General features: G+C 43.4%; 1 protein-coding gene across 1 annotated transcript in view; it reads right to left on the bottom strand.

Moving 5' to 3' along the window:
• Window positions 1-8,533: 8,533 nt before the first annotated feature.
• LOC121150773 (aldehyde oxidase 2) overlaps window positions 8,534-13,703 on the bottom strand; it is a 62,306-nt gene continuing 57,136 nt past the window's right edge. Inside the window, exons 33-35 of the mRNA XM_040971955.1 lie at window positions 12,338-12,403; window positions 11,492-11,680; window positions 8,534-8,707 (exon numbers count right to left, since the gene is read on the bottom strand). Coding sequence (XP_040827889.1) covers window positions 8,534-8,707; window positions 11,492-11,680; window positions 12,338-12,403 — 429 coding nt within the window. The remainder of the gene's footprint in view (window positions 8,708-11,491; window positions 11,681-12,337; window positions 12,404-13,703) is intronic.

Here is a 13,703-nt window from a genome sequence, read left to right as displayed (position 1 = left end):
CTAACAGTGTGGCCTCTGGAGGGCCTAATGACTGACCCAAGTCAACCTCATGGGCATTTCTTGTCTGGGTCACTGTCTTTCAATAAGAACCATAGACACCAAGGCTCAGGTGTGCCTTTCTAGCTGGCAAGACCTCATGCAACTTGGTACACATCACTGCTAGTACAGCCGAACTCTGTGTGATTCCACTGGGCGAGAACATCTGAATGCCTGCCCTTGGCTCTGTGCACACATTCCCTTTGCTGATGTTAGTCTGTGTCCTCTCACTGATGTTAGCCACAACTGTGCTGTGCATTGTAATAGCATTTCTGCATTCTGTGTGTTCTTTTAGTGAACCATTGAACCTGTGGTCTGGGGACCCTTCACTCTATCTTCTTCATCAACCTCATAATCAGCAGTATATACCGACCATTTTCCATGTGTGACATCTGATTCATGTTTTCTTTTTTTAATGTTTTTTTTAATTTGAATTTTGAATTTTGAATTTTATTGTACAATTACATAGGGTCTGGGATTCCACCCCTTCAAATTCCCACTCCCGGACTGATTTCCTCCATATTGTTACAATAGTATAGTTCTTCATAAGGAGTTATAATTCCACCAGTCTGTTATTTAAGTGTGCTGATGAATGTTTTCTATGTGTTCCTATTTAATCCTCCTAAGAATCCTGTAAAGAAACTAGAATTACGCTCTCCACTTCCCAACTCCCACTGCATATCATAGATAAAGAAGTGGAATGGGACCCAGTGCAATAGCCTAGTGGCTAACATCCTTGCCTTACATACACTGGGATCCCATATGGGCGCCGGTTCATGTCCCAGTGGCTCTGCTTCCCAGCCAGCTCCCTACTTGTGGCCTGGGAAAGCAGTTGAGGACAGCCCAGAGCCTTGGGACCCTGTGCCCACATGGGAGACCCAGAAGAAGCTCCTGGCTTCTGGCTTTGGATCAACTTAGCTCTGGCTGTTGTGGCCTCTGGGGGAATGAATCAGCATATGGAAGATCTTCTTCTCTGCCTCCTCTGTATATCTTCATTTCCAATAAAAATAAAAATAAGAAGTAGAGCGATTAGGTAGTGTTAAATAGATCCCCATGTGTAGAACCCAAGCTTCGGTGATTGGTGCAATGGTGTAGTAACCTAATCCTCTGCCTGAGGCGTCAGCATCCCATATATGTGCCAGTTGGATCTAACTCCCTGCTTCTGACCTGGGAAGCCCTTGAGCCACTGCGCTGAAGTGTAAGATCCAGAAGAAGCCCTTGGCACCAAGCTTGGAATGGCTCAGCTCTGGCCCTTGCAGTTTTCTAGGGAATGAACCAGCAGATAGAATATTCTCTCTCTCTCTCTCCATCTCTCCTGTTCTCTCTGTAACTCTTTGAAGTGAAATGAAGCAATTTTAAAAACCTAAACCAAAACCAAAACAAATAATACACACACACACGCACACACACCAGGCTCCTCTCACACTGGGAGCTGTGTCTTACCCACTGACCTGTAGCAGCTCTTCGTGTCTCTTTTCCTGCTGTCCTGCTGGCTCTCTGGTGTTTCAACAACACTGCAGACTGCTGCAGCTTGGCCCTCTCCTCTATAGGCCCTTTTCCTGCTAGTCCAGGTGAAGCACAACACTCCAGACACCCCCAAGAGAGTTCTGAACAGCATCACAGAGTCTCCCTTCAGCAATAGGAATGGTTAGGGAGTAGGGTATTATCAGCACTGCATCATGGGATGAACATGCTCAATGTGGAACCAGTTCCACAGCAGTGAGAGGACCCAGTGAGGCCTCTTCCAAGACAGCAGGAGAGGCAAGGAGAAGAATGTGGTGAAGAGAATACGAAGGTGTGAATGTGTGTGTATGTGCTGTGTCACACGGGAGCAGGCTGACGCAGTCGGCATCCCGAGGGAGGCACCATGGGAGATGCTACTCAGAGCTGTTGTTCTGAGTCACACAGCTTTCTAACGTTGTTCCATTTCAAAGAGCCCATGGGAGCATGGCATGTTTGCCCTGGCCTGAGGCCCTGCCAGTCTGCAGCATACATTTTAGCTAAATAAGTTGGAGACTGCATTTTCCCACATGCTCTGGTGTGTGAAACACAGGAAACAAAGCCCAGTCCTGTCTGCCTGAAAGTTTGTCTCCCTACAAGCAGAGAAATCCATGGCTGTGTCTGGGCTGTAGGATTGGAGAACGTCTTCTTGGGAGACTAGTGTTTTGGGGTGGCCCATCTGGGAGTAGTGCAGGCAAGCCAGGCTTCCTGGAGCATGCAATGTTCACATGCTTGGATGTTTACACCCCTTTACCAACCTAAACAGGAGGTGCTTCTACTGTGGGCATCTCTCTCTCTCTCTCTCTCTCTCTCTCTCTCTCTCTCTCTCTCTCTCTCTCTTTCTCTCCTCTCTCTCTCCACATCTTTGTCTCTCTTGTTCCTTGTCTGGGAGAAGTGGGGACATAAAGGGAGAAGCTCTGCCCAGGCTCCCAACAATGCTCCTAGGGCACTGCTCAAGTGGTTTTGATGGTTTGTGGGCAACTCTCACCAAGGCCCGGCTTCTAGAACTGCAAGGGAAGAAGGAAAGAAATGAGATGTGGAGCTGGCCAGACAGGGTATGCTGTTGAAAGGAGCCTGTCTTGGGGGCTGTACCCAAGATGTGAGGAACTTCTTAGACCAGACCTTAGCCAATATTATAACCCAGCAGGAGGAAGGCAAACATGGATATTTGAACTTGAATACTGGCCAAAAAAGAGGATTTTTCCATCCAAGTGACGATCGAATCAAGGCTGTACTTGAATACATGTTAAAGCCTGTTGCCCCATGTGAATCCACAGTATCAAGGTTGCCCCTTTAAAATGTGGATTGAGGTGACTTGAGTTTATGAACTTGTTTCTGAACTCAGTTGCCTGAAGATGGAAGCTGACTCTGCTTATTCTAATTGGCTTTGTCCCACTAACAGCAGCCCAATAGACCATTTTGTACTTATGCAATAATGTGTTTTTGTTGTTTGTCGCTGGTGCTAACAAGGTAGCAAGGTTTCTGTTTGCTTTTGTCTATCCTATTGCCAAACCATCCAAAGATAGTATTTTTCTATTTTTAAAAGGTGTAGCACCTTTCACATCTCTGAATCCTAAAGATTCTTTTTTAAATTAAACTACTGTTACCAAGGAAAAGTCCTAATTTAAAAGTGTTACTTACAGATTCCTTTTATGTCATGAGGAAAGCTTTTCCTCTTCCCTCTGTGGAATTTTTAGTGACTCTATGAGACACGTTTTCCAAGAAGGACATTTTTTTTTCCTCTCCTATCACCAAAAAGGAAATTACATAGAGATGATGCTTGCTTCTGGCTGTGTCTGGCTGAGCCAGGCTGCCCTGCTGAGCTCAGAGTCATCACTATTTTTTTTTTTTAACCAGAAATTAACCACCAGAGCAAGGACTCAAGTATCAAAACTGCTATCCTTGACTGTAAAATCCAGTTGACAAACCCAAACACGTAAAACCAAATAGAACTTTAGATACAGTAACTGCTCATTTGAACAGTAGGGGTGTTTTTGTGGTAGAGGGGAGCGCACAGGGAATGAAAGCACCTTAGGCTTCCAGCCAATACCTGCTTCTTGTGGAAGTCAATTTGCCCATGAAAATGAGTCTGTTAGTTTGAGCATTGTTATTTTTTTCTGGCTTCCAGAGTCAGTTTGATTTAATGTGGAAACATTTTTTAGGGGCTATGGGAGAGGCACATTTTGAAGGCCATTAACAGTTACAGGTATTGGGGTGATGACCTTGACTCTAATATTTACCGAGTGACTTATATTTGCACAGTATTTTACATGCGTTATGTTATTGAATTCCAAGACCCAAGTGCTGAGCACTTTACTTTCTGTTTAAGAAAGAGATCTAGCCAGGCTGTCATTTACCTTGCAGCTAGGAGGAGGTTGGTTATTAAAAGGGGAGGTTTTGAACTTTCCAGTGTTCCTGTTCCAGTCCATAGCTCCCTGATCTTCTTACTCATCAGAACAAGTTGCATTTTGACAACAGTATGAAGAGGACAAATACAAAGAGTATAGTGTCCATGTTTCTATAAACATTGTTTTTACTTGGTACTGTGTGCTCTAAATCATCATATATTTCCATTAAAAAGCCATGTAGGCAATCAAATGTATTTACAAATCTAAGTCCTGAGATGGGTTCAGATTTGTTCCAAGATGTTTTAAAGCACTTGATTTTGGTGAGCAAGCTTCATGGGATCTCACCACTCCCCTCAAACCCTGCTGAAAGGAAGGGATCAAGTTCATATGTGACAGTTAATACACTAGACAACAAAGGTAGCCCTGGGCAATTGCTTTTTGATTGGTTTCGAGGGAAAGCATATTTTTTCAGTCCAAATGTCCTGGGATTGAAAGTTCAAAAGTCACATTCCACACTAGGGTAAAATCTTTTCGAAGACTTTTGTCAATAATATTCTAATTTCAGAAAATGGGCATTATAAATTTCATAAATATAGGGATATATATATAAACATACAGGAAGTAAAAATTATTTAATGTGTGTGTGTGTATGTATGTGAAAAGGTATATATATATATTTTTTCTTTTTTTGAGAGGCAGATTTACAGAGAGATGGAGATCTTCTATCTGTTGATGCACTCCTCAAAGGGCTGTAACAGCTAGATTGGAAGTAGAGCAGCCAGGACTTAAACCAGTGTCCATATGGGATGCCAGTGCTAGCAGGAAGAGCCTGTTGAACCACAGTGTAGGCCCCTGAAAGGGCACTTTGAAAGATAAGTTGAGGGGCTTGTATTTTGGTGCTGTAGGTTAAGCCACCCCTTGCCATGTTGACATCCCAAAAAGGTGTCATTTTGAGTCCTGCTTGTTCTTCCTGGGAAGGCATCAGAAGACTGCTTCTTTAGATGGAGACCAGGGTGGAATATTGGCATTGGCCTGACCCAGACTTGACTGTGGTGACTATTTGGATAGTAAACCAGCAGATGGAAGATCCAGCTCTGCACCACACTGTCACTCTGCCTTTCAAATGAATAATTTTTTTTAAGATTTATTTATTTTTATTGGAAAGGCAGATTTACAGAGAGAAGGATAAATAGAAAGATCTATCCACTGATATACTCCCCAAATGGCGGCAACAGCCACAGCTGAGCTGAGCTGAAGCCAGGAATCAGGAGCGTCTTCTGGGTCTGCCACACAGGTGCAGGGGCCCAAGGCTGTTGGTCATCCTCAACTGCTTTCCCAGGCTACAAACATAGAGCTGAATGTGAAATGGAACAGCTGGTACACAAACTGGTGCTCATATGGGATCCCAATGCTTAAAAGGTGAGGATTTAGCCATTGAGCCACCATGCTGATTCCAAATAAGTAAATCATTTTTAAAAAACAAACATAAGGGCACGGTGCAATAGCCTAGTAGTCAAAATCCTCACCTGGCATGCTCCAGGATCCCATAAGGTACTGGTTTTAGTCTGACGGTCTTACTTCCCCTCCAGCTCCCTGCTTCTAGCCTTGGAAAGCAGTCGAGGATGGCCCAAAGCACTGGGCTCCTGCACATGTGTGAGAAACCCAGAAGAGGGTCTGGGCTTCTGGCTTTGGATTGGTCAGCTCTGGCTGTTGCAGCCACTTGGGGAGTGAATCATCAGATGGAAGATATTTCCCTCTGTCTCTCTTCCTCTCTGTATATCTGACTTTCCAATACATAAATAAATCATTTTTTTAAAAAAAAAGAAAAAAACTTTAGGGGTGAGCATTTGGCCTAGCAGCTAAGGCGTCTCTTGTTCACCCTTCTTCTTGTGGATTCAATGCCTGTCTCGTTTGCTAAGAGTTCTGGCTATATTTGATCTTGAAGCAGAATACATCTCTCTCCCCATCACAGATGCTGTATTTTTTGTTTGAAGGATTCATTTTGAGTTACAAAAGTATTAAAAGCCAAAATTACTTATTTCCAGTGATAAAGAGATGTGAACATTCCAAAATCATTCCAAAAGCCCTGCACCCCAATGGTAGTCCCCGAAGAAGCTCCTTGATTCAGATCAACTTGGCTTTGGCCATTATGGCCATTTTGGAGTGACTCATCAGCTGGGAGATGTCTCTCTCTGTGACTCTGCCTTTCAAATTAAAAAAAAAAAGTGATTTTAAGAAAAAAATGGAAAGGTGGGAAAGGTGAAATTACTTTTCCATTGAGTCTCAGAATTTAATTAATGAGTGTTCAAACTAACAGATTAGATTAGATATTAAGCTGGTCTAAACCAGAGTACATTGAACTTGGGAGAAAATACAATTTCATCTAATAGACTAAGTATCCAGGTCATTGAGTTCCAAATGGTGAATGGAATCAGAACATTTATTTCCTACCACTGCGTGAGAGAGAGCTATTTTGTCAGATAACTGAACTATTTAAAATGGCCTGCAATCCAGGAACTGAAAACATTTATTTTCTAAGAGCCAGCCCATTGGGAGCCTGAGAGCGTCAACTCCAGGCCAGAAGGAGAATTACCAGTAGCTTTTGATTTTGGTGCATTTTAAAAAGTTTTTCTAACTTACTCCATTTCAGAAAAGCATATTTAAGATCCCAAAGTATGGAAAAAACATCTTTTTTTAAAGGTCAGATTTTTTGTTTTACTTTCAGGGTATGGTATGACCCTACTCCCTCTTTCCCCTCATTACTACGTAGTGAGTACAGGGAGGGGCACAACCAGTGGGCCTCCAAGCCAAACCCTGCACAGAGGGTGGCAGCTGTCCTGGCCTTGCCCACTAAGGAGCCATGGCCAGGGGTTGGCCAGCCTTGCCATGAATAGTGCAATACCACAAGTGTCAGATTACAGGCAGATTGGCACTGCTGGAATACAACAAGGACTGTTGAGTTAAACTTGGAGACAGAGAGGAATAATTCATATAGGAAAAGGAAATGAATAATTACAATGTTCCTATTTAGGCAATATTTACATATTCTTTTTCAGTGTAGGGCTGACTATTTCATTTTAGATATCATTTTAAAACTTTATTTTCGTTGTTTGAAAGGTAGACACAGTGAAATCTGCCTTTCATAGTTCACTCCTCACATGCCCTCAACAGCTGGGTAGGGTTGGGGCAGGCCAGAGCTGGGAGTCTGGAACTTAATCTGGGTTTCCCACATGGTGACAGGGAGCCAGGTACCTGAATGCCTCCCAGGATCTGAATCAGCAGGAAGCTGGACTCCAAAGTAGAGTTGGACTGAAATGTCGGCACTGCCATATGGGTTTCTGGTGTCTTCATGTCTGTGCAAAATTACTTGCCCTATGGCTGGCTATTTTGAAGAGGTCAGTTAAGTATTTGGGTCTTTTTTTTTTTTAACACAGATATGAAAAAACAAATTTCCTTAAAGAGAGTCAATTTTTTTTTTTCCTGGGAGGCAGTCTAGTTTGAAGGAGCCAGCCAACCTAGACTCAGATTTTTTTCTTTCTCTTTGCTTTTCCTTTCTCAAGATTTACTTGTTTTTATTGGAAAGGTAGATTTACAGAGAGAAGAAACAGAAAGATCTCCCATCTGCTAGTTCACTCGCTACATAGTTATGACAACCGGAGTTGAGCCAATCCAGAGCCAGGAGCCATGAACTTCTAGGTCTCCCATGTGGTTACAGAGTCCCAAGGCTTTGGGCTGTCCTCTACTGCTTTCCCAAGTCATAAGTAGGGAGCTGGATGGGAAGTGGAGCATCTGGGATATGACTTGGCCTCTAAATGGGATACTAGTAGTTGCAGGTGGAGGATTAGCCAGTTAATCCAGCACTCTGGCCCCCTGGATTCAGCTCTTAACCCTCATGTATTAATCAGGTTCTTACATGTTGAGCCGGTTATCATGCTTTTGTTTCCCCAACAGTTAAATGAAGAAAATGATACTAGTTACTTGATAAAGCTGTCATAATGACTAGTGGGATAACACGTAGGCAAGCTTTGGTGCAATCAAGACTAACTACTCCTCTTTAAATCAGGATTCTTTCAGGAAATTCACCATGACAGTATCCATAACCTTATAAATGCTGCTCAGGTGTAACGTCTGGTGGCTTGGGACTGATTGATGACTCCATAGTCTTTTCTCCTGGGGTACAAGGCCTTGTCATTAGATGCAATGGAGCAAGAAGGTGGCAGCTGGGCCTGGAATCCTCTTGTTTCTACCTGATGGCAGACAGTATACATTTGTTTGTATAGGGAACAGAGAGTGACACCACGAATTATGTATGACACATGGTTTTTTTTTTTTTTGTGTGTGTGTGTGTGTGTGTTTGATGAAGGGTGGGGATGTGGTAGTTTGGATGGGAGGAACACTTAGAACAGCATGGAGGAAAGGGCCAATTGTTTCCCATTTAGCTGTTCGTTTTCCTGCATGACAAACAATTCTACTTCAGGAATGTTGGGCTGATCAAATTAACATAAAGGAATGCTTTAGAAAAATCGAAAACTGCTACACTTATGCAAGGTGTGCTTGGGTAATTTGCTTTTACCAAGACATGAGTAGATACAGACCTAGAGGTTTAACAGCCAGGAAACAAAAACATAATTTTTCAGAGAGAAGTGACTTCATACCATTTCTGTGAACCAGTCTGCACAGGCCATTCGAACCCATTCTGGAGTGGCTGGGCTCTTCACCATGAAGTCTTCAGTGATGGCTCTTTCTCGGCGTGCTGCGGCCACTGCATCAGCGATGGCAAAGAACACAGATGACCCCAGGAACATCCCAGACTCCCCAAGGCCCTGCAAGGACACATATCTGCTTAGAAGCTCACATACTAGATGAAAACTACTAAAGGACAGAGGCTAGGTATTGCTAAACATTGTGTCCCTAACCCAAAGCGTTTCGATAAAATAGATTCTCAAAAAATGTTTTTTTGATTGACTTCACAACTGGATGAATGCAAGTATTCTTAAAAAGCAAGCAAGCAAGCAAGCAAGCAAGCAAGTAAGCCCAGGGCCTGGCACAATAGCATTGTGGTTAAAGTCCTCACCTTGCACATGCCGGGATACCATATGGTTGCTGGTTCTAATACTGGCAGCCTATTTCCCATCCAGCTCCCTGCTTGTGGCCTGGGAAAGCAGTAAGGACGGCCAAAAGCTTTGGGACCCTGCACCCACATTGGAGACCCAGAGGAGGCTCCTGGCTCCTGACTTCGGATTGGATCAGGTCCAGCCATTGCAACCACTTGGGGAGTGAACCATCAGATCAAGATCTTCCTCTCTGTCTCTCCTCCTCTCTGTATATCTGACTTCCCAATAAAAATAAAATGAATCTTTAACAACAACCACCACCAAAAAGAAAAAAAAAAAAAAGCCCAGTGCCATCTGAAGTTTCAGGGCCTTTAATCCTGCCTGGATTAAATCTTTATAGGATAGGGGTGTGTGGGTTTGTGTGTGCATTTGTTTTTGTGTGTATGTGTAGGGTGAGGAAAAAAATTCTAGTTAGTAAATAATAATCAATTGAACCAGGAAGAGAAAAATGCCTCATTATGACTTTGGGGTGAGGGGAAGTGGGGATTACCAGATGAAAGAATAGGCCTTATTATCAGTTAAAAGGTTGCAAATTCATTATCTGCAGGGAACAGGCAGATAACATAAATGAGTGATGTGAGCAGATGGAGAATAATAAGGACTTAGCGGAGTACTATGGTGAAGCAGAGGAAGTTATGTCCTACCTACCGGATGGGACTGTCCTTTGGTTCTAATTGTTGCTTTCTAGGAATGTACCAAAATGATAAGATCATCATATCAAATCATTCGATTTTTTTTCAAAAGAATTAAGACATCTATAATTTAATTTTTTTTGACTTTTTAAAAAGATTCGTTTTATTTTTGTTGGGAAATCAGATTTTCAGAGAGGAAGGGAGACAGAGAGGAAGATATTCTCTCTGCTGATTCACTTCCCAAGCAGCCACAACAGCCAGAGCTGCCCCGATGCGAAGCCAGGAGCCTGGAGCCTCTTTGGAGTCTCCCATACAGATGTAGGATCCAAAGACTTTGGGCTGTCCTTGACTGGGTTCCCAGACCACAAGCAGGGAGCTGGATGAAAAGTGAGGCTGCTGGGCTTAAAACCAACACTTTTATGGGATCCCAGCGCGGTCAAGATGAGGACCTTGGCTGCTAGGCTACCATGCCAGGTCCCTGACTTTATTTTTTAATCCTGCATTACTTGGTTTTATTTGAAACTGTGTAACATTAGCACTTTATAGTAGGATTTTACACTTATCATTTACACAAATTCAAAGGTTTCGCTTCAAGTCTTTTAAAAGACAAAAACAGTGTAATGGCCTAAGAAACACACCTTCAGATTTGGCCAGTAGCCACCTGTATGCAACTCAAACTACAGGGACTGAACCCTGGCCTTTAACTACCTTGTAGTTCCCCTAGGAAGTGAAGTCACCTTGCTGAGCCTCTGTTCACTGTCAACAAACAAAGACGATGCAAGCCCACAACCCTCTGGGTGGCTGGCCACAGCCATTAGGGTCAAGGGTCCTGTCTGTCCTGTTCCTCTTGGGGCAGCTGTGAGAGCAAGGCTCTGAGCTGTCTCTTGCTTTTTCCCCTTTTGTTGGTTTCCAGTCCAATGAGAACTCAGTCTTTCCGTTCAAATTCGCTCTGGACTCATCATCATCATGTATCCAAAGGAAGTCCCTGGGGGATGAGAATGGGCTCCAGGGAAGAAATGATGAAATGATTTCCAGATAGAATTGGACTCTGTGTTAGGTTTGTTTTAAAATCTCCCTGGTCAGAAGTCTCTCAAAAGATTTTCAAGAAAACGTAAACTGTATGTAGCAAAGCTACATACATCTCTTCTCTGAGGGTAGCTCTCCCGCAGTGTGCACCTGGCAAGGCAAATAAGGCCAACCTTAATTTGAATTGGCACCTTCATGATCACAGCCATGATTAAGATTGATGTCTTTGCTTTCTGACTGTGCAGTCTGTGCTGGGTACTCTTTGTTGGAGGGACTGTGTGTGTTTGTACTAAAGGCTGTTTAGTTCCACTGCTGACTGCTCCCTGGTTGTGAGGGGTGTGTGTGTGTTTGTGCAGTATGCGTGTGTAAATTACTAAGGCTTCAGGAAGGTAAATGATTCACGCAGGATCACAGGGAGGAGTGGAGCTGAGGCAGGAGCTTGGGTCATCCGAGGTCTCAGTCCAGGGCTCTGTCCAAGCGGTCACTGCATTCTAAGATTTTGGTGGCATCCTGCCCTCAACCCCATTTGCCATTGTTGGCCTTAGGTCCTCAAGTGAAATGTCGTTCTACTAAGAGGCTACAACTCTTTGATGAATTTCAAAGCTTTCTGTGAAAGGGGATGCTAATAAAATGCTGGATCATGATTGCCACTGGGCATACCATTCAGCTTTCCTGCAGCTCCGTGTTTTTCCTGGTTGATTCATCTCCAGCTTCTAGCAGTCTATGCTTTGGTCTGGCTCACAGTTCACACTTATTTACTTTTTAATTTTGTCCATCATCTCCCATTTACCAGGTTCTCTGCTCCATTACGTGGGTCAGGAGTAGCTGTGTTTACCTTGGATGAATAGATGGTTAGTGGGGTTTGTGAGGATGGCAGCAAGGAGACGTTAAACTCCGCTGGGACATCAGTGACGGTTGGAATTTTGTACTCATCTGGGCCCCGGGAGTGCAGGACGCCTTCTGGGGAGTAGTACAACTCTTCCGTGGTGTAAAAGCCCATTCCCTGAACAAAGGAACCTTCGATCTGCAGGGAGACAAAGACAAACTTTGTGAGTTGTGTGGTTTGAATATTTGTCCCCCACACACTAGGAGTTAAGTCACTAAAGTTGGTGGAAATTTAACCGTATCAAGGTGCTTTGGGAAGTTAGGTTAGATGATTTGGGTGGAGCCCCCATAATTGTATCCTAGTGGAATTATAAGCAGAGAGACAGAGATGTATATGTATATAATATTTTGGGTGCTCCTCAAAGGTAAACAGGATTGGAATCTGGGTCTGCCAAAACCTTAGGTTATGGTTAATGGATTAGGGTGCAGACTTGGTCTATTTCTGGCAAGTAGGTCTTGGGTCACTGGTGACTTGCCTTTGAAAGGTAGTTCTCCAGACAGTGGTTTATCTAACGTGACTTCACTTCTCGGCCTCCTGGCTTACTGTGACCCTCTATCCACACTGGCTCCACTGCATTCATCAGGCCCAGGTTAATGGGGCCAACCTGATCTCAGACTGTGAACTTCCATGACCATGAGCCAAAATAAACATCTTTTCTTACTAGGTAGCCTGTTTCTGGTATTTCCAGGTAGTCATGAATAGCTGACTCATACTTTGATGTTGTATTTACTTGACAAGGACTTTTCCCATTTCACAACCACTTTAAGGAAGGGGTATCAATTCACGGGAGCTTACCTGCCCAATATCAATTGCTGGATTGAGACTGTAGCATGCATCCATGACGATGTCCGTTCTGATTTTCTGCCAAAAAGCAAAAATTGTGTCACTAGGAAAACTTGGCTTCAGTGTTTGAATGATGACTCACATGGTCTCCAGTTACTGTGGAACTACTGCTGGTTAATTTATACCCCATGGAACCCTGTTACTGTCAGGTCAGACACCTGCTAAACTCTTAAAGTTCAGTGCCATATTTGGGACTCTCTTGCTTTCCCAGTCTTCTCCTTCAGTGACTCCAAAGTCCAGGGCATGTGGATCCATTGAGTGAGTCACTGGGTAAATCATTGAGCCTGGTTGTTCCTCTGATTCTCAGCCTCAACTCTTGTTCTAACAAGAGTCTAATTGCTCACACAGTCCTCGTGATGGTCTGATGGGGGTACACTTGTAGCTATTTTTTCTGAGGAGATCATGCAATAATTGTGACATGTATTAATTTGAGGATTTATAAGCTCTTGGAAGGCAATAAAGGTGAATGTTGAAATCGTCTTTGACCTTACCAATCTACCTCCTTCTCTGGGAAGCATCACGCTCTTTTTGGCCCTACTGCCTTCTTGCTAAGAGGCCCTGGGAAGCTCCTCGGTATCTATTATCCAACTCAGGAATAGCTCTGGGCTTCCCTTCTGCCTCCATTTTCCAGTGGGCTTATTCTGGTAACATTGTCATTCTTTGTTGAGGTTCAAGATTCAGGCTTTTACTTTCTATTGAAGTCTCTGGATTTGGCCTAAATATCTTTAGGCTCGAACTGGCCTCTCAAACAACTACATTGGCCTCTGGATCTAGAGCTAAGTGAGGAAGAAGACTGGATAAACTTCCCAGTCTTCAGTTTGCATCTATCTTGGAACCTGGTATGTACTGTGTCATGGCTTTTGGATGGCAGAATGATGACTATGCATTGACATTGAATAGACACAAGCTTTAGTTCACTAACAATGATCAGCAGCAGGAAACCTACCCTTTAACATCTCTGATTTCAGGGCCAATTTATCGCATAGTACACTAAGCTTCCTTCTGTGATGCCAACATCTCATATGGTCACTGATTCTAGTCCTGGCTGCTCCCCTTCTGAGCCAACTTCCTGTTTATGACTTAGGAAAATAATGGAGATGGCTCTAGTCCTTGGGTCCCTGCACACACAGGAAACCTAGAAAAAGCTTCTGGTTCGTGGCTTTGGATTGGCTCAGCTCTGGCCATTTTGGCCATTTGGGAAGTGAGCAGCAAATGAAAAATCTTTCTCTTTCATTATGTCTCTCCTCTCTGGAATTCTGCCTTTAAAATAAAAATAAAATAAATCTAAGAAAAAAAATCTTTAATGTCTCTTCAGTTA

Source organism: Ochotona curzoniae, unplaced genomic scaffold (genome assembly GCF_017591425.1).
Source record: "Ochotona curzoniae isolate NIBS_2020 unplaced genomic scaffold, NIBS_Ocur_1.0 contig_2210, whole genome shotgun sequence".
NCBI classification, from domain to species: domain Eukaryota; kingdom Metazoa; phylum Chordata; class Mammalia; order Lagomorpha; family Ochotonidae; genus Ochotona; species Ochotona curzoniae.
This window is presented reverse-complemented; position numbering and strand designations above follow the sequence as displayed.